The sequence below is a fragment of the Chionomys nivalis genome, chromosome 2 (assembly GCF_950005125.1).
Source record: "Chionomys nivalis chromosome 2, mChiNiv1.1, whole genome shotgun sequence".
Classification (NCBI taxonomy): domain Eukaryota; kingdom Metazoa; phylum Chordata; class Mammalia; order Rodentia; family Cricetidae; genus Chionomys; species Chionomys nivalis.
The window spans coordinates 92,337,080-92,359,330 of NC_080087.1; the positions used below are offsets into that span (position 1 = coordinate 92,337,080).

General features: G+C 38.5%; 1 protein-coding gene across 3 annotated transcripts in view; it reads left to right on the forward strand.

Moving 5' to 3' along the window:
- Positions 1-22,251, forward strand: part of Tmem232 (transmembrane protein 232) — a 232,494-nt gene that overhangs the window by 86,886 nt on the left and 123,357 nt on the right. For all 3 annotated transcript variants that reach the window (XM_057762323.1, XM_057762326.1, XM_057762324.1), the window contains exon 10: positions 116-294. In XM_057762323.1, the coding sequence (XP_057618306.1) occupies positions 116-294 (179 nt within the window). The remainder of the gene's footprint in view (positions 1-115; positions 295-22,251) is intronic.

Here is a 22,251-nt window from a genome sequence, read left to right on the forward strand (position 1 = left end):
ATTAATTAACATTCATTATTATCAATGTGAATAAAATGGAATTTGTCTTTTTCTTCATGCAACTCTAAGACAGTATATTCTCAAAGAATTATTCTCCTCCTCCTCACTTTTTCAGGTGCCAAGGTGGTCTGGATTGGATACTACGGCATAGTGTATAACTTGGTGAAGATGTCATGGGAGCTTCAGGGTGATGAGGAACAGGATGGACTTAGAAACTTGATATGGCAAACATTGCAAAAGATAAAGGATTATGAGCAAGACCCACGAATCCAAAGTGCACTAACTATAGCTCAGGTAAATCCACAAACTTTCCCTTCTATTAACAGGAATCATGTTTGTCAGTTTTCTTTGAAAAATATAATGAAGTATTATCCTAATTGACTGTTGCCCTTGGTCACTTCCCAGAGATCAAAGGTAAGTCCCTATTGCTGAAGACACGGTGAACTTTGGATACAGGAGTCTGAGGACCTTACTTGAAAGTCTTCTCCCTGGGGGTAACTTTTGTTGTCCTCAAAGGTGCTATGAAACCTGTCAAGCGGATGCAATCAATAGTCTCACACAGCTGTGAAGCCTTAGAACCACAACTATGATTGACAAGACAAGATTTCCCTAAGGGTGCAATAATGGCATTCATATCTTGGTGCTAACCAACAACTCTCTAACTGGACTTCAGGCTAACTCAACAGAAGCAAAATCATTCCTGATGCTGGAAACATAGCTGACTAGTTGAGGCTAGTGAAATAACGGATCTAGAAGAGAACACACTACCATTAACTTACTAAACCAGCACACTTTTAACTGTATTCTAAATACTTAACACACTGTTAGCATAGCTCCCAACTCTCACCAAAGTAGCTTCTATTTGCAATAGACAGAGATCACCAGAGAAAACCCTAACTGGTCAAAATACAGAGAACAAGTGATCATGTGATGGCAAGGCCCACTGGAAACCTTTACAACACAATATCTGTACCTATGGCTCAGGGGGCATCAAAGATGAGGGGAAGAAAGATTGTAAGAGCCAGGGGACCAGGAAGTCAGAAGATTTTCTGGGTGATACTTGAAAAATATGGCCATCTAAATAAGACATAGATAATGACAATACCAACAGACATGCTAACATGTAAAGAGGAAATCTCCAGAGGTGACCCCTAGATAACAAAACAACAACAAAACCCTACAAGTCACTAAAGGATGATGACAGCTAGGGATGAGCCCCTTAATTGGCTATCCAATACCAGTGGCCAGTTCTGAAATCATATACATATAGATAACACCAAATGGAATCAACAGATTGTGTTTATATATTTATGAACATATATATATATACTTACATCTATCTATCTATCATCTATCTATCTATCTATCTATCTATCTATCTATCTATCTATCTATCTATCTATCTATCTATATCTATCTATCTAATTTGATAGGGAGTGAGGAGAAAAGAACACAGTAGGAGTTGAAGGTAGCAAAAAGAACAAGAGGGAATGATTTATGTTTTAGTAATATAAAAAATCCATCCTCCAAAGCTATAGATAACATTTCTGAATTCTTAGACCATTTCAGAAATAATCAATTTATTATATATAAATGATAGGAGAAAAGGGTAGATTATTGAATTTACTCTGAAAAGAAAAAAGGGAGGATATAGATATAAGATGAAAAGGTAGATTACTGAATGTACCTTTCAAAAACAACTCTGTGAGTTCAAGATCAATGCAGAAATAAATTCAGGTGATTGTGGTCTACACCTTTTAATCCCAGTACTAGGGAGTCATGCTTTTAATTCAGCACTAGAGGGAACATAAAGTGGAAGGAGAGAGAGAGGTTTAGTCTGTTTAGTTTGTGGTCACCCAGCCTTGGTAGACATAAGAGTCTTTCTCTAGTGGCTTGACTGCTTTGTTTTCTGATTTTATGGTTGAACCCCAGTTTTTGTCTCTGCGTTTTTATTATTTATTCTACATATAAATAATATGATAATAAATAATGGTTTAGATTTAATTGAACAATAATTGTTAATGATTAAAGTTAAATACACAATTACAAAAGAAAAGAAAGCCCTGATTGCTGTAATTGATATGGGAAGGTATGGGTGTCACCTTCCGATGGGAGCCCAGATCAAAAGGGCACGACAGAAAGACCATCTCTCAGATTTGCTGGCTCAGCCTTCCCCTTTGCTCTGAGTTGATTCATGCTGCACATTGCTGCTGCTGACCGCTTTGCTGCTCTCAGACCCAGAGTCTCCAGGCCTCCATTCTTCTCTAAGGACTTGAAGCTCTCCAGGAACTTCCCAGGTTTTTTTTTTTTTTTCTTCCCAGGTTTTTGACACCAAATGGTGACTGTTAACACCCAGCATCATGGACTGAGCAACTGCTGGGCTCCTCCAATGTGAGACATTTTCAGTGGGTCTCATCCTACTGAAGAGACACCCATCCCCAGTGGCCAACCACTGATGGTTCTCAGCTTCTCAAGTGTGAAACAATTGTTACTATTTTAATATAAGCTGATACTAATAAATTCTTTTAATATATGTTCATCCTATTGGTTATTCTTCTAGGGAACCCTGACTAATACAGTGAGAATGAATGATTTCTTGAGAAAATAAAAAAAATGATAGAATTGATTTAGTGTATGCAGACAACCAAGATGAAAGTATTCATCATTACCTTGTTTAACATGGTACTTAGTTGTGACTACCTGCACTCTATGTATGCCTATTTGCCCTTAAAAACTTGTTAGATAATAAATGAAAAGGATGAAGAAGTTTTTCAGACTTCAGCACTGGAGTGACCACAAACAGAAATGAAGCAATAGAATTTAAATTCCAACTTCATATAGTCACCTGGACTTGGAGCAAATTACACCCCACAGCCTCAGTTGTCTTATGTTGGGAAGCTAGGTGCTCCAGAAAAGTTACTTGCTCTCAGGCGGAGATGCTGTTGGACACACAGAAGAGAGGGAATCCCCACAGAACACAGAAACCCCAGTGAGGAGGTCCTAGTACCAACTACATATAGGCCAGTACAGACACACCATCCTTAGGTGACCTTGAATGTACTTCTGCCTCAGTCCTTCTCAGAAAGTGAGGCCGATAGCCTTCAGTGCATTGGTTTCCTGTGGTGATTGAGTTAATGTTATAGGGTAAATAAAAGTTTGCTAAAAAAATAAATAAAAAGATAAAAAGTTGTGTTTTAAAGCTTTTGTCTTCTTAATAATTCTATAATGGAATTATGGGAGAAGGGGATACTGGCATTCAATATAAAAACATAACGTCAAATGTTGATAAACTTCACATGAAGAAATTAGAATAAAATTGAAAAATATTTTGAGGGAATAGAAGATACGACACAAAGGAAACCAATTAAGAAATGGTTTTCTTTTGTAGTGTCTTCAAAGGCTTCCCAGACTTGCTGGAGTTCCTTTGGTTTTGAGAATGTCTACTGATGTTACTCACAAGGCTCCAAAACAAGAGTTGGGGAAGTTGAGCTGGTACTGATCAGTCTCTCCTGGGGATGAGTTACTCTTGCCCTTGGACATGACTGTGAATGAATCTCTGCGCTTGAGCAAGCATCCTGGTGGTCCCTCAGGTTTCCATCTCTGGGTGGTGAGGATAAGCAGCCATGCTGACTGGCATGTCGGTCGAGGCTACACTTAATAAACTGCTTGGAGAAATTCACTGTGAGGGGCAAAGTGTTCTGTCCAGGTTTGTTTTCTTTAGAGGCATTTGTAAACAGACTGACTAAACACTATGACTTGCTCTCTTTTCATGGCTGTTTTACAGCTTGCTTGCAGCAGTGAATAAGCACCGGAGACATCTAACTTAAAGCTTCCCTTTCTCTGGACTCATTGGCACTCCAGTCCTTTTCCTTAAATTGAAATTACCTTTTCCATTTTCTGGTGGCCTTCACTGGATGAGCATGCATTTCTTTCCAAGAAAGCTGTTTTGAGGTGGCTGAGTCATTCTCCTGAAACAGCAGATAGGATGTGGCAGTGATGCTTCACCTGCATGGCACCATGGGAGTTTCCAGAATGCTGCCATTTCTTCTTCCTGTCTCATGTTCGGTCTGACCAATGTTTCATCACCTTAAAGTGTTGACAGAGGTTTCTGCTCCACCTGGTCCCGCAGCCATTTAGTTCAAAGAAACACACAGAGGCCTACAATAATTATTAACTAGTTGGCCTATTAGCTCAGGTTTCTTATTTACTCTTACATTTTAAATTAGCCCATAATTCTTGTCTGTGTTAGCCATGTGGCTTGGTACCTTTTATCAGTGAGGCATTCTCATCTTGTGTCCTCTGCATCTGGGTGATGATTGCAGACTGAGCCTTTCCTTTTCCCAGAATTCTCCTGTTCTGGTTGCCCCAACTATATTTCCTGCCTGGCTACAGGCCAATCAGCATTTTATTAAAGCAATACAAGTGACAAATCTTTACAGGGTACAAGACCATTGTTCCACAGCATGTATACTTTTTTTTCTGTTGTTGAAGTATCTTGTTCTTTTGTGAGTTTAAATTAGTGATTATTCAATTATATAAATATTATGGGTTTAATAAGCATTAATAAGTAGGTCAGTTGATTGACTCCACTGTATACAGTGTATTCTCAAAGCATGTGAGTGGTCCCTGTTGATTTGGAGTCTGTAATCCACATTCTGAGTACAAAATGAAACTTGGTTATCTAGCTTTGTAATCCTCAGTATACTGAGAGTGACTATCCTTAGGACTATGTAAGATTAGGAGGCTCTTTTTTTTTCTCCCTTGGAAGAAAACAGAAAATTGATTGCCTACTGGAACTAAAATACTTTAGTTTCACCAGTTTGCCATTATGCTCCATGTAAGTTTTACCTTTATTTTTTCTGTTGAGAACTTAGAATGAAACAACAATAAAAAGAAAATATCAAATCAATTGTAGTGCCCGCCAGCATATCACTTAATAGTCTCTCTACTGAGACTTGGGACTGGAATTCTCCACAGTCTAATATTCTCTGTGACCCCCATTGCTGACTAAGGACCCCTTGGAAGCATAATGGGAATGGCACTCAGAGTTCTGGACAACACTTTACAGAGCAGCATAGACATTTCCGTTACAGGGCCTTATACTTTTCTCTTTGTTTCTATGACTCCTTTAAATTATGTCTGCCGTTTTCTGATCTTTTATCTACTTTCTATGCCTCCTCAAATCTCAAATGGATGATACTGCAACTCAGTAAGCCAATTCTTATTTGTATCTTCTATAATTAGAGTTCTGTTTATATGCCTGTCTTCTGGGCCAATCATTAATATAGGCTGTTCTTCTGCTTTCAGAGTTTTAGTAAATATCTTTAGATAATTACATTTGAAATTCACAAGTCAATCAGACATAGCAAATATATGAGATGCTAGATGATGCTGGCAACACCGTGGTACTCAGCTGGTTAGTAGACAGGCAAGACAAGGGTTCAGCCACTACACATGATGAGTCATTTTCGATGCTCAGAAGACTTTCCAGGGGTACCAGTTGCTTAAACTAGGAAATGATTGGGAGGCAAGTTTTCTCCAGAGAAAACTCTAACTTAGAAATTTCTGAAAGCAACTATATTAATTTAGTATAAAATTAAGTCAGTATTAAATTAGTATTATATAATATGATACAAGTATGTGTATATGAGGAAGAGCAAAAGACAATCAGTTTAGGCCTGCCTTCTATCAGGGCTACTTAGGATTAGATAGAGCCAATTAAATTACTGAACAGCAAAAATATGATTTCTAGACACAAACCCCAAGGATCTACTGTGACTTTGAAGTATCATTTAATTCATCTTGCATTTGCTTACTATTAAGTTAGTACAAATGAAGGAAAAGTTATATGTTTCGTATAGGCTAATATAGTTTTCCAGATAGCAAAAACAATCCCCCAGCTTTCTCCTCAGGCTGCTGTTGGCTATGTGTACTGGCTGACTCCTTGGGGAACCAGAGCTCCAGGGTTGTGATTAGGGCTGATTCTGAACAGGACCAAAAGACTTGCTGAAGATTTCATGAAGGCAATGGGAGGCTGTTGCATGTGACCCTCTGTGTGCTCAAGGAGGACCACCTGTACTTTGCTGAACTGTGGGATCACATTACTCACAAATAGAAATAATTATGATGACTAGAAGATTGGGAGGAATTACTGTGGTGATCAGACAACAGGGGACATAGAAGTTTTTGGAGATTACTTCTCAATTTCAGCTGGATAGAATATCTTTTTTTTTTAAACAATTTTATTTGTTTTTTTATTAATTAATTTATTTAATTATTAAAGATTTCTGCCTCTTCCCCGCCACCACCTCCCATTCCCTCCCCCTCCCCCAATCAAGTCTTCCTTCCTCCTCAGCCCAAAGAGCAAGCAGGTTTCTCTGCCCTGTGGGAGGTCCAAGGACCACCCACCTCCATCCAGGTCTATTAAGGTGAGCATCCAAACTACCTGGGCTCCCACAAAGCCATTACGTGCAATAGGATCAAGAACCCATTGCCATTGTTCTTCAGTTCTCAGTAGTCCTCATTGTCCGTTATGTTCAGCGAGACCGGTTTTGTCCCCTGCTTTTTCAGTCCCCGGCCAGCTGGCCTTGGTGAGTTCCCGATAGAACATCCCCATTGCCTCAGTGTGTGGGTGCACCCCTCGCAGTCCTGAGTTCCTTGCTCGTGCTCACTCTCCTTCTGCTCCTCCTTTGGATCGTGAGACTTCAGTCCAGTGCTCCAAAGTTGGTCTCTGTCTCTGTCTTCTTTCATCGCCTGATGAAGGTTAATATTCAGGGGGATGCTTATATGTTTTTCTTTGGGTTCACCTTCTTATTTAGCTTCTCTAGAATCATGAATTATAGTCTCAATGTCCTTTATTTATGGCTAGAAACCAAATATGAGTGAGTACATCCCATGTTCCTCTTTTTGGGTCTGGCTTACCTCACTCAGGATAGTGTTTTCAATTTCCGTCCATTTGTATGCAAAATTCAAGAAGTCATTGTTTTTTACTGCTGAGTAGTACTCTAATATGTATATATTCCATACTTTCTTCATCCATTCTTCCATTGAAGGACATCTAGGTTGTTTCCAGGTTCTGGCTATTACAAACAATGCTGCTATGAACATAGTTGAGCATATACTTTTGTTGTATGTTTGGGTATCTCTTGGGTATATTCCCAATAGTGGTATTGCTGGGTCGAGAGGTAGGTTGAACCCGACTTTCCTGAGAAACCGCCACACTGCTTTCCAAAGTGGTTGCACAAGTTTGCATTCCCACCAGCAATGGGTGAGTGTGCCCCTTTCTCCACAACCTCTCCAGCAGAGGCTATCATTGGTGTTTTTGATTTTAGCCATTCTGACCGGTGTAAGATGGTATCTTAATGTTGTCTTGATTTGCATTTCCCTGATTGCTAAGGAAGTTGAGCACGATCTTAAGTGTCTTTTGGCCATTTGAACTTCTTCTGTTGAAAAGTCTCTGTTCAGCTCAGTGCCCCATTTTATAATTGGATTGATTAACCTTTTACGGTCTAATTTCTTGAGTTCTTTGTATATTTTGGATATCAGACCTTTGTCAGTTGCGGGGTTGGTGAAGATCTTCTCCCAGTCAGTGGGTTGCCTTTCTGTCTTAGTGACAGTGTCCTTTGCTTTACAGAAGCTTCTCAGTCTCAGGAGGTCCCATTTATTCAATGATGTCCTTAGTGTTTGTGCTGCTGGGGTTATACGTAGGAAGTGTTCTCCTGTGCCCATGTGTTGTAGAGTACTTCCCACTTTCTCTTCTATCAGGTTCAGTGTGTTTGGACTGATATTGAGGTCTTTAATCCATTTGGACTTGAGTTTTGTGCATGGTGATAGATATGGATCTATTTTCATTCTTCTACAGATTGACTTCCAGTTCTGCCAGCACAATTTGTTGAAGATGCTCTCTTTTTTCCATTGTATACTTTTAGCTCCTTTATCGAAAATCAGGTGTTCATAGGTTTGTGGGCTAAAGTCAGGGTCTTCTATTCTATTCCATTGGTCGACTTCTCTGTTTTTATGCCAGTACCAAGCCGTTTTCAGTACTGTAGCTCTGTAATAGAGTTTGAAGTCAGGGATGGTAATGCCCCCAGACGATCCTTTATTGTATAAGATTGTTTTGGCTATCCTGGGTTTTTTGTTTTTCCATATAAAGTTGATTATTGTCTTCTCCAGATCTGTGAAGAATTTTGATGGGATTTTGATGGGGATTGCGTTGAATCTATAGATTGCTTTTGGTAGAATTGCCATTTTTACTATGTTGATCCTCCCAATCCAAGAGCAAGGGAGGTCCTTCCATTTTCTGGTGTCCTCTTCAATTTCTTTCTTCAAAGACTTAAAGTTCTTGCCAAATAGATCTTTCACTTCCTTGGTCAGAGTTACCCCAAGGTATTTTATGCTATTTGTGGCTATCGTGAAAGGTGATGCTTCTCTGATTTCCCTCTCTGCTTCCTTATCCTTAGTGTATAGGAAGGCAACTGATTTTTTGGAGTTGATTTTGTATCCTGCCACATTACCAAAGGTGTTTATCAGCTGTAGGAGTTCTTTGGTAGAGTTTTTGGGGTCGCTTATGTATACTATCATATCATCTGCAAATAATGAAAGCTTAACCTCTTTCTTTCCAATATGGATCCCCTTGATCCCCTTATGTTGTCTTATTGCTATTGCTAGAACTTCAAGCACTATATTGAAGAGGTATGGAGAGAGTGGACATCCTTGTCGTGTTCCTGATTTTAGTGGGATGGCTTTGAGTTTTTCTCCATTTAATTTAATGTTAGCTGTCGGCTTGCTGTAAATAGCTTTTATTATATTTAGGTATGACCCTTGTATCCCTAATCTCTCCAAGACCTTTATCATAAAGGAGTGTTGAATTTTGTCGAATGCTTTTTCAGCATCTAATGAAATGATCATATGGTTTTTTTCTTTCAGTTTATTTATATGGTTGATTACATTGATAAATTTGCGTATGTTGAACCAGCCCTGCATCTCTGGAATGAAGCCTACTTGATCATAATAGATAACTTTTCTAATGTGTTCTTGGATTCGGTTTGCCAGTATTTTATTGAGAATTTTTGCGTCGATGTTCATGAGTGAGATAGGCCTGTAATTCTCTTTCTTGGTTGGGTCTTTGTGTGGTTTTGGTATCAGGGTAACTGTAGCTTCATAAAAGGAATTTGGCAATGACTCTTCTGTTTCTATATTGTGAAATACATTAAGAAGTATAGGTATTAGCTCTTCTTGGAAGTTCTGGTAGAATTCTGCATTGAAACCATCTGGCCCTGGGCTTTTTTTGGAAGGGAGATTTTTGATAACTGTTTCTAATTCTTCGCGACTAACAGGTCTATTTAGATCGTTCACCTGGTCTTGGTTTAGGTTTGGTATATGGTACTTATCTAAAAAAGTGTCCATTTCTTTTGCATTTTCCAGTTTTGTGGCATACAGGCTTTTGTAGTAAGATCTAATGATTCTCTGAATTTCCTCTGTGTCTGTGGTTATGTCCCCCTTTTCATTTCTGATCTTATTTATTTGCGTGTTCTCTCTCTGTCATTTAATTAGTTTGGATAGGGGTTTGTCAATCTTGTTGATTTTCTCCAAGAACCAACTTTTTGTTTCATTGATTCTTTGGACTGTTTTCTGTAAAACACATTTCTTAATTAACCACTATTAAATAATAATACTGAGATTGTATCAGTAAGAAACATTTGGGGAGAAGATACATTCGCTTTTAAGTTGGTATTTTGATTTTTACATATTCAGGAAAGAACAGATGTGACTGAATATTGTCAGTTCTACCACTGTGCATTCAGAACAGTCTAAAGCTGTCAGTCTGATGTCAGCAACAGCATCTATGAGGTTTTGCTCAGTTGGATAAACCTGTGCTTCATCAGGGTATTGGATGTATTTTCCCACTTAGATTCTTTCAGGGAACTGTTTTCAACTGTTCCTTTTTAAAATACAAATAAATAAATTCTAAAAATTAAAAAAGTAAAAATATAAAAATGTACTTATTGAGCCCTGCTAAGTCTATTTTTACTTAATATAAAAGCTCAAAGAAATCTAAAACAATAGTCTTGACATATGACTTCAGTATGTTGCCCAGGAGACATATTCTCCAAAAATACATCAATAATTTAAATGGGAGATTAAACATATGGGTAGCCCCATCAAAATACATTGCACATTCTGGACACTCACATACTGCTATGTTATATTATTGAGAAATAAACCATTGCTAAATTCAAGTAGTATTTGGACTGCAAACATAAATTATGACTGTAATCCTTGATGGAAGGTGGCTGGGTACGAGACCATTTTTTAGATGACGAACTACTATCAGTAAGTCTTTGACTGACGTGTCTAGTGGGGAAAATAGTTTGGATTGTGCAGTAGTAGGCATTAATTTAAAAGGTACATTTAGAATAGCAAAGTGTGGATATTTGCTTGGATATATATATATATATATATATTATATAGTTTATATAAAGACTCTAAATAGAGCAATTTGTTTGAAGAGAAAGCTATCTTCACTGATTTTAGTTGTTTGGTAATTTTGTAGTGTAAAATTCATACACAAAATTCCCTGTATGTATTCAAAATAATGAGCTACTGCTTTGGAACTTGTAGTATATAGCAATTGCTCACATTTTGTTTGAGACTCTTTTCTTGACATTTTTATAACTTTCCCTATTTCAAGTCTAGATTTGGATAATGGCAAGTTTTACACAAGACAAAGTTTGAAAGATGCTTACACATGAAAGTCTTTTGTGTCTTTTCCTGGAACCTCTTAGCTATCTTGTCCCAAAGTCATCCACTAGAAGAAGAAATACAACATGGTGCCAAGCAGAGCTTTCCCAGCTCATGCCCTTCCCTCCCCAAGATTGGTAAGTCTCCAGTGGACCCAGCAGCACAGAAATGAGTCCAATAAAATCATGAACATCTTTCTGCTGTTCCCAGCTCAGCACTGATCTTGCAGCTGTGGGTTAAATAAATGGCAGTGTTGTTAAGATTCTGAGTTTAGAAGTGATACTCCTACACAGTCAGTTTGGGGTCTGAGAACTATAAAAATGGAATTTTATCCCACTACACTGTATTCATTTTTTTTTTGTTTTGTTTGAGATTTTGAGCTGAGGATTCTTTATGCTAAGACTGGTCTCAAATTTGCTATGTAGTAGAGGCTAGCCTTGAATTCCTGACTGCCTCCACCTTCTAAGAAGCAAAATTATAATCATGTAACACCTTTCTGTTTCACTCCTGCCATTAAAAAAGACAGTAATAGTGTTATTAAAATTCATAAAGTGTTTACTATGTGCCCTACATGTGTTTTGCAAATGTGGAAATTGAAAATATAAATGAGGGTTCATATTTTCTCCAACATTAACTCTCTTTTAGATATACAGCTACCCGAACTGCTTGAAATCAAACCCTATTATATTTTGGTTCTCCCTTCCTCTGCTGAATTCCTTTAAAAAAGTGTGAGTGTATTGCTTGTGCACATTTGTGTGTGAGTATGGCACATGCATGCTGAAAAAACCACGAAGAGCAAGTCAGTAAGCAGCACCCCTCCGTGGCCTCTGCATCAGCTCCTGTCTCCAGGTTCCTACCCTGTTTGAGTTCCTGTCCTGATTTCTTTTAGTGATGAACAGTGATGTAGAAGTGTAAGCCAAATAAACCCTTTCCTCTCCCAGTTAGTTGCTTTTTGTTATGGTATTTAATCACAGAAATAGTAACCCTAATTAAGACAGGTGGAAGTTGACAGAGGATCATGGGAAATTGTTGTGACAGAGGTGACTATGTTGCTTTTGGGAAGATTGTAGAAGAACTTTAGAATGTTGGAGAAGCCATTGCGTATTGAGAGCTCAGTGGGCTGTTCTGCAGGAGCTTGGAAGATGAAAATGTTGAGAGTAAGGCAGATTATGGGAGGCCTGGATTGTGAAGTTTCAGAGGGAAGTTATGGATTCTAATGGGGCCATTTGCAATTTTGAGTCAATAATCTCTGGTTCTGATCAGCTGGAGCCAAGGAAACAGCAGTGATTAACGAGAGACAGAATCACCTAAGGGAAACCTTTGCTTTGATGGGGCAATTGATGGTGGTCAGCTGGAGTGAGGAATTAGCAGGCATTAAGAGGAGACCAGCTTCATTGAGGTGAAGTCTGGGAGGTGGTTCCGGAGTCTCAGCGCACGGAAGCTGTCCACATTCCAGAGGTGGTCAAGGTTGTACCTCATGCTAGAACTTGCTCATGTATAAGAACCGCCCGCGTGGTTTTGAAGTCATGAAGGGTTCATGGACAGCTAAAATTTGGTACTGTGAGAGGCCAGGAGAGGCCATTGGTGAAGTACAGCTTCACTAGCAACAGAAGCCTCAGAATTGAAGGGGGCGTGCAGAGAGTTGAGGCTTGGTATTATGAAGGGAGCCCAGGAGAGGCAAGGTTAAAGTGCAAGCCAGTTGTAACAAGAAACTGCAGCATTTTGGAGATGCCAGTGCCATGGGATAGCCAACACAGCAGCAGATGTGGAGTGGGGTCTTCCTAAGCCTATGGGACAAGCTGTTGTGTGCTGCAGCAAGCCCTCAGGAGGAGCCCAGACTGTGGAAAGTAGATCCCAGAAGTCTGACCCTGAGTTTTGGGTGTTGGAGCTGGTTTTATTTTATTTTTTATTTTTTGGTTTTTTGAGAAAGGGCTTTTTTTCTGTGGCTTTTTTGAGCCTGTCCTGGAACTAGCTCTTGTAGACCTGGCTGGCCTTGAACTCACAGAGACCCCCACCTCTGTCTCCCGAGTCCTGGGATTAAAGGCACGCATCATCACTGCCTGACTTTGGTTTTATTTTCTTTAGATTGTTAACTGTGCCTTGGCTTTTTCCCTTCTGGAATAAGAAAACATTTAGCCTATTTTGATTTTACATGAATCTACATGATGGAGGTGGGTCATCTTTCTATCTGTTGTTTCATTGGTTAAGTAATAAAGAAACTGCCTTGGCCCCTTTAATAGGACAGAAAATTAGGTAGGCGGAGTAAACAGAGAGAATGCTGGGAGAAAGAAGCTGAGTAAGGAGTCGCCATGATTCGCCCACCAGACACAGACGCAGGTTAAGATCTTTCCTGGTAAGCCAGCTCATGGTACTACACAGAATATTAGAAATGGGTTAGATCAATATGTAAGAGCTAGTCAATAAGAGGCTGGAACTAATGGGCCAGGCAGTGATTAAAAGAATACAGTTTCCGTGTAATTATTTCGGGGCATAAGCTAGCCATGTGGGCGGCTGGGTGCCGGGGACGCAGACCCGCCGCTCACATTACAACATCTACAGTTGACAGACTTTGAACTTTTAAAGAGATTTTGGAGTTTTACAGAGATTTAGATTTTAAAAGTGATTTTGAATTTTTTTTTAAAAAAGATTGAATTTCAAAGTGTTGGAATTTGTAAAGTTTTTTACTTTTATGTTTGTAATATAGTTTATATTGTGATGTTTATTAATGTGAGACCTTGGGGATGAACAGAATACAAAAAAATATTGTTAAATAGTGTTGTATTAGTTTGTCATGTTGACAAGAGGTCAATAATCCTGGCTAGAGGTTTATGACAACCTTATACAAGATAGAGTCATTTTGGAAGAAGGAATCTCAACTGAAAAAAGGCCCCATTAGATTGTCATATGGATAAGGCTGTGGTGCGTTTTCTTGATTGGTGATTGATTGGGAGAGGGCCCAGCTCACTGTGGGTTGTGTCACATCTGGGCTGGTGGTCTTGGATGCTATAAGAAAGTAGGTTGAGCAAGTCATGAGGAGCAAGTCTGCTAACAGCACTTTTCCATGGCCTTTCTATCAGTTTCTGACTCCACGTTCTTGTCCTGTTTGAGTTGTTGCTTGATTTCCTTTGATGATGAACAGCGATGTGGAAGTGTAAGCAAACTAAACCCTTTCTTCCACAAGTTGCTTTTGGTTATGATGTATCACAGCAATAGTGACCCTAAGACCATGGGAAATCTGGTCCTCTGTGTGGATGGAGGGATGCTGGTTCTCTGTGTGGATGGAGGAATAGCTGGTCCTCTGTGTGGATGGAGGGATAGCTGGTCCTCTGTGTGGATGGAGGGATAGCTGGTCCTCTGTGTGGATGGAGTGATAGCTGGTCCTCTGTGTGGATGGAGTGATAGCTGGTCCTCTGTGTGGATGGAGTGATAGCTGGTCCTCGGTGTGGATGGAGGAATAGCTGGTCCTCTGTGTGGATGGAGGAATAGCTGGTCCTCTGTGTGGATGGAGGAATAGCTGGTCCTCTGTGTGGATGGAGTGATAGCTGATCCTCTGTGTGGATGGAGGAAGAACTGGTCCTCGGTGTGGATGGAGGAATAGCTGGTCCTCTGTGTGGATGGAGTGATAGCTGATCCTCTGTGTCGATGGAGGAATAGCTGGTCCTCTGTGTGGATGGAGGAAGAGCTGGCTTTCATTGTGGATGGAGGGATGCTGGTCATCTCTGTGGATGGAGGGACAGAAGGTCCTCTGTGTAGATGGAGGAATAACACTGGTATGTTGGGATAGATTTGTGGTATAAATGTTTTCTTTTTAATGTAAACGTTATTTTTCTCACTTCTTCACCATTTGGATCTCCTTCATTTGTGAGTTGAAAACACAAAAGTCTTTTTGTCTCAAGTTATTTATATATTATTTAGTAATTTTTATAAACTTGAGATGTAACTTTTTTCTGGATGTTATCCAACACGATTTATTATTTTTCACATAGTTTCTGCTGTGTCGCTCGCGATCTATTTCAATTCACCCCTCTGTGATTCTCACACACCTCTAGTCATCGTGGGTTTTGGTTTCATTTTTGCTCCTCTTCTTCCATCTCTTGTTCCTCTTCTTGTTTGGCACTTCCTTATTCTCTGGTATTAAGCAATGTTGCAGTGTATGGTTTAATTTTTCATTCATTGTACTTTCTGGCACTCTATAGCTTTGTGCCTAGCATTAATTTTTATTGAAATAGAAACAAAGATATGTAGAATAAAAATGTTTAGCTCTGAGAGATCAAAGGTAAACACTTAAGAAGTAAAGAGTTAGTGAAAATTTTTAAAAGACAAAGACTTCACACATTTATCCCTTCTAATCACCAGGTTCTCCCTATAATAAGGCATTTATCCTGACCTCTAGGTTTTGTTTATGTGAGTAGGTTCATATATTACATAATTAGTATTTGTCTGTGGCAGCTAACATATTTATAAGATTCCTCAATAGTCTGTGTAACAGTTTTAATTGGGGCTCAGCATCATCATTTTAATACATAATTTATCTGTCATATTTCCTGTTGATTCGGATACATGAACTTTCCATCAGAATATTTTATCACAAACAGTCTTGTACATTTTGGTGCAAAATTTTTCATTGTCTCATATAAAATATCTGACACTTATTTAACTTTTATTTTAAAAAATTAACATAGATGGCATTACCTATTCTTATGGCATTTTCCAAGTTTATTATAGTGGATGCTTCTACCTTCTTATGTCTCCACCACCTTCCTCTTCGACCCTTGTTTGTAACTTCACCTTCAGTCTCCTTTCTGCTTTTGGATCATATATGTTCTATTGCCTCTTCCTTGGCACCTAGTTTTATTTTCTTTTTGTTTCTTTTCTTTTTTTGTTTTGTAGGCTACACACACACTTACACCCGTCTATATAATACATGTCTACATTACAAGCTAGGATCTGCATGTGAGAGAGAAATTGTGTTTTTTATCTTCCTGAATTTGGGTCACTTTATTTAACATTATACTTTTCAGATTCATCTACTTTTCCCCAGAAATTTCATAAATCTGATTTTACTTTGTAGATACGCTGATACTTAAATAGTTTTTGTTATGCAGAAACTGGAATTTTACATGGGTTGACTAGACTGGGTATTGAAAAATGAAACGATTGGGTCATAAGAAAGGCTTTCATGAATAACCCAAAAAGCCTCCCAAACTGTATGACAGCTCTGGCTGCTTTATCCTTGTCATAGGTTAAGATTTGAGTTGCATGTGTGAATATCAGGATGTGCCTGGGTGATGCACATCTGGACGTAGTGTGATTTAGGTGGTAGGGAATTTTGTAAGATTTCATTTATTTCAGGTTTAATTTTACAATTTAAATTTTTAGTGGCATCGTAGTCACCTTGCCTGTTTTTGTGATAAAATACTTTGATGAAAACAAGAAGGGAAAGGGTTTGTTTTGTCTCATGATTCCTGGTTACAGCCCATCTCAGCAGGGAAAGCCAAATGACAGGAGCTTGGGAGAAGTGACCACGTGATACCAAAGAACAGAGAGGAATGGACAAATGCATGCCGACTTGTATTCCTGTTTTTATGTAGTTCAGAACCCAAATTCAGAGAATGGAGCTACCTACTGTCAGGCTGGGTTTTTAATCTCAATAACACAGTCAAGGCAGTCCCTCACAGGCCAATGAAATCCAGACAATCTGCCACCAAGACTATCTTTTTCAGCTGATTCTAGGTTATGTAAAATTGACATTAAAGCTAACCACCACAGGTAGTTTTATAATCCAAGATTTTTTTTATAGTGGGACAGAAAAGATGCAAATTTAAGTATACAATCAATTGCTTTATTATTAATTATTTCAGTATTTTTTTCTTGCCTCATTTTTATGTCTTTGGTCATAAAAGATTTTTCTAAGTTTATTATTTGATGGCATAGATGCTATTGGCTTTATGGGAAATGATCTCTAAAATATGTCCTTAAGAATTTCCATATTCAACCTACCAAAGTAGTTTGCCAAAGGCATCTCTCTCAACACCACTCTCAGCCGCAGTCTTTGCCTCCCTCTGCTCCTGGTGTTGCTATGTGGAATTTGGATTTCTTGAATTCCAAAACCAACACTTTTACCCTCTGTGCCTCTTTCCAAGTTAAGCACACACACCTCCATTATATTTTTACATCTCTCCTTTTAAGACACTTAATATCATCACAGTAAGACAGCTAACCAAATGCCACATCAGATAAGTAAGGCAGACCAAAGTCAGTGTCTAGAAAATGAACACATTTGACCCACAGGTTACTGGGATGAATGCTTTGGCTCCATTAAAATGGTGTTTTTAATTCATGAGGAATGGGAAAATTTTTTAAACAAGTGACCTTTATTTTACAGTAAAGCATAAAGGATGAACCTCTCTCTTTTATTTCTTCCTTTGGGCACTCTGTTGATAGCATTTGCAATACAAAACTCCAAAAAGTTTAGTTGTTTATTCCTACATGTCCTTCTGCTTCTTTAATAACTTACTTATTTAGAAGTCCTACAGGACCATGTTAAGTGTCTTCTCTGATGCTGCTTTGGATGACTCTGTGATAGAAACTGTTGAGAAGATGCCCTTCATGAGTGACTAAAGCGTTCCTATTTTTAGCTGTTCCTTTAATACTCCACGTGAGCAGGGAACATTAAAAACAACACCTGTACAGTGATGGCTTGTGACTTAAGAAATCTGGCCCAAGTTAAAAATGTACTATTACACTGTTATTTTTGGTACTGCCAATAACTATGTCCACAACAAAAGCTTTGCTCTTTCCTGTCCTAATTCCTTGCTATCTCAACTGGTCTTCATGTCAGACAATACTGTAACTTAACAAGAGTGACATGCAAGCTTGTGTTATAACCTACTGTGTATGGTATGGGAAAGATATGGACTAGAGTGTCTATGGAGTTATACAGACATCTTCTCATGCATGGAAATCAAATGTGCATTTTATATAATAGACTTTAAAATTTAATGAATGTAGGTAGAGACTGCTGTTCATTTCCCGACTGCTTAGACTTGAATAATCACACAGAAGCTATATTAATTACAACACTACTTGGCCTATTAGCTTGGGCTTCTTATTAACTAACTTAAATTATATTAAATTATAATTCTTAAATTATATTAAAATTACATCTTAAATTTCTATCCATTTGTGTAAACTACGAGGCTGTGGCCTACTGGTAAGGTTCTGGGGCATCTGTTCCTTCAGCAATTACATGGCATCTCCCTGACTCCACTTACTCCACACTCCCTATATCTCTGTTTGGATTTCCCGCCTGACTTTATTCTGCCCTGCCATAGGCTGAAACAGCTTTATTCATCAACCAATAGAGCAACACATATACAGAAGGACATTCCACATCATTTCCCCTTTTCTGTCTAATCAAAAATGAAGATTTTAATTTTACATATACGAACAATTATCAAGCAATAATTATAGTTACAGTATTTAGTCCATTTACATTTGAAAAAATAAGAAAAATAATCTATCATCTATCCTATCTTTGTGAGTCTAAAGCTTTATATCTAATTTATCCTTTATCGTAACTAAGGAAAACTATAACTATCTGTCTTAAACTCTTTAAAGACCCCAGAAGGATATAATATTACCTAAGTAAATAGAAATTGCATTGTAAGCAACTTTCAAAACTCTAGAATTGCCAGAGACATTTTATTGCCTGGACCAAAGTTAAAGTTCTTCTGTAATGTTGGGGTATCCATCTTCAGTCTATAGGCCCATACTATCCAGCAGACTTTTCCATGAAGCAGAACATTTGAAGATCTGTTCTGCCTTGTAATGGCAAAGTTCATTACTTGTTTTCTTCTGTGACCTGCAAAATGTCTGGAAGTTTCTTCTGTGAGGCAGGAACCCTGAAGGGCCATCTCTCATCTTTTGGAACAGTTCAGCAGTCACTTTTCTGTGGTTCCTGCACATCCAGTGCATACAGCATACCATAAATCAGTCCAGGCAATGCAGTTTCTTACCCAAATGGCTAGCCTTGTCATATTGAAGGCGAATTCCACAACAAGTTTCTTCAATGCCCATCAACTTCTCTGAAGTAATTGGTGCTGCCAGAAGCAGATATTTTTCACCGTGGAGGAAAGTCCAAGTTCTCAAAACATTTTAAATGCCATATTCTGTAGGTCTTTGAAGTGCTGAAGAATGCCTACCCTTCTGAAATATATCTCTGTACATCTAGAAAACCTAACTAGCATGACTACAAGTTTGACTATTATAGATGACTAGCTATTAATCTGTATTTTTAAGTAAACATTAAATTTATAAATGTGCTGCACAAACACAATACCTTAAATAAGAGCAGGAATACATATATACAATGTAACAAATCTACCTCAAATTTGTATCAATAGATCAAGATCCATACCAATGCAAAGTATTTATTTCTATATCATATCATCCTTTTTAAAATAGAAATTGACTATGATGATAAATCACTTGCAATCAATCTGCTTTAAATGAAAACAATAATTTATAAACAATATTTGGGAATTTGGGTGTAATTTTTTAGATTACATTTTGCTGATTGGGGTGCTGTCAATTAGGACTTTTAAATAGTATCCTGTGTAGTTAGTACATCTCAGCCATCAGTCCTGAAGCTGTTGTGGATGTCGGACCACTTCACTTCAAGGGATCTGTTTGATCAAAGCATATTATCCTAGAAGGAATCCACAGGCTTTCATTTTCTGTGAAAACAAAAGCAGAATCTCTTTTCCAAAGCAACATATCACTAGACTTAAATTTTGAAGTCAAGATACCTTTAAAATATATATATATTGATTTAGCTTAGCAGCCCCCACAATCAAATGTCTCTCTGCAGTCAAAAAATTAAACAAAATAGTGTACATAATCCAGACTCTCTGTGTATTTTTCATCTTTATGTGACTTTTATAAATATTTTTACTTCTTTAATCTATGTCTGCCTGTACTCTTTTATATTATTTTTACTTTCTCTTTAAAGACTTTTTAAAAAATATTTTTACTCTGTTTCTTCTATCTCCCAAGCCTATGTACATTTTTAAAAAAATTTTTTTATTGGGCTATATATTTTTCTCTGCTCCCTTCCTTCCATTCCCCTCCCCTCCTACCCTTTCCCATAATCCTGATGCTCCCAATTTATTCACAATATCTTGTCTTTTTCTACTTCCTATGTAGATTAGATCCATGTGTGTCTCTCTTAGGGTCTTCTTTGTTGTGTAGGTTCCCTAGGATTGTGAATTGTAGGCTGGTTTTTCTTTGCTTTATGTCTAAAAGCCACTTATGAGTAAGTACATACTATATTTGTCATTTTGGGTCTGGGTTACCTCACTCAATATGGTGTTACAGTTTTTGAACACACTGTGTCTTGTTTAGAGGTTTTTTAATGTCTAAATCTGTTCTATTGTGTATCTGAAAGCCTTTTCTGACAAGGAGCATTTAAAAATGGTAAGCAGTGTGGTCACCTTGGCCCTGGATGCTGGCTCCACCTCTCTAAGCCTAACAATATGGTGGAAGTAACTTTACTGTCAGCTCTGGGACCAACAGGTAAGAGTTGTGCTCTCCACTTCAGTTTGGGGAAAGAAGCGTGGAGTACATAAAACCTTTTTTTTATCTGAACAAAAACTAAATCTGCCATGCAGTACACTTTATGACCTGCAAATATCTCTGTGTATGGTGGTAGGAATTCACCATGCTTTCATGCCTGTGTATGACTAGCGGACCTTATTTGGCAGGTTACCCAGGCAGAAAGTGCTGAGCTGCTGGTGTGCTCTCAGCTACTTTCCTCCTAACCCTGAATGGGTGTACAGAAACTGTGTCCAAAGTGGGTGGCAGGCCATGTGCATTAGTCCTAGTCATTCAGGCGCCATTTTGTAGGCAGAGATTGCTTGTTTGTTTCCCAACCTCTCAGACCCGAATAATCACATAGAAACTGTATTAATTACAACACTTCTTGACCTATTATCTCAAGCTTATTATTAACTAACTCTTACATCTTAAATTAACCCGTTTTTATTAGTCTGTGTATCACTACCATGCGGCTGTGGCCTACTGGTAAGGTTCTGGGGCATCTGTTTCCTTTGGCAGCTACAAGGCACCTCCCTGACTCTGCCTACTCTCTCCCCATATCTCTGTTTGGATTTCCCATCTGGCTTTATTCTGCCCTGCCATTGGCCAAAGCAGCTTTATTTATCAACCAATAAAGCAACACATATACAGAAGGACATCCCACATCAAATGAATAATTTTTTTAAATTAAAACTTCAATTTATCTTTATTACTGATAAACCCATTGCTGACTACATTATGTACTACCATGCATTGTATACTTTTTAATCTGTAATAACATTCTGCCATCATTAATATTGTTATATCTATTCATAATATTTGATGCTTTGGGAGGTCTGGAGAGAGGTGAAAAATGTAACAAGAATATTTAAAGTGAAAATCAATTCTGAATAGATCCCTAAACACGAGTCCTTTGTGCAACAAAGTGAATATTAAACCCAATATAGAGAAAAAAACCTGTCATTTACGCAGAGTGGCATAATAAACAAATGGTAATTAATGTGTTTTGTTTGAAATGTTTCCAGAAATACTTGTATTGAGCAAGGCTTCTCCATGCTGGGGCTTCAGTAGCATATGTTGACACATGCAGGAGAAGCCATCACGTGTAACAGCTCTCTCCCATCTGGTACATGACCTGGAATATCAAAGAGAAATATACACACTCCAAATGAATGTGTGGCTTTATTCAGAGTGTTTTTGACTCATCAGGTAAAACCCTTTGTGGTTATAATTTCACGGCGAGATTGTTAAGATGGTTTTTGATACTTAGTGATTTTTCCATAGTCTCAATGCAGTTTGTTGAGCAGACAAGATGGTGGTCGGTCTCCATCAGTGTCTCTGTGCCCGGCTTTCTACTCCTTCATGTCTGACTTTCCTTTTGGAGAACTGTGTCTCAGTAACAAAATGCTGAAGTCGTGGAACCATGTTGAAGACTGCAGTGGTGCTCAGAGAGCCTTGCAGTACACAGGCGAGGCAAAGCACTAACTGACACATTAGGCCCACTTAAGGCCACAGCCCTCCTACCATCGTGGCCAGTGTGGCTCAGGGTGCAACAAGGGGCAGGGGGTTCATGCCCTGTCAGTGAATGGTACTCAAAGACTCTGTTGCTTACACTACATCCTGCTCTTTCTGAAAGCAAATGCCAAGGAGGCGCTAGCATTGAGAGAGGTAGGGTCACAAAGAACTGGGAAACATGGTCAACTTCCACGTTCAACGTTTGCAGTTACTCTTGGGCAGGTTGTTATGTCTTCAACTCAGCTGTCGGGAAGAATGTACAGCCAAATTGAATGACGTACAGAAAAATCACATAACTTGTGAGTGGGAAACATGATATTCTCATTCAATCCTTACTTTAATCCTGATTGTCATTTTGCTTTAGACTTTAATGTCCCTACAAGGGTGGAGACTGTAACT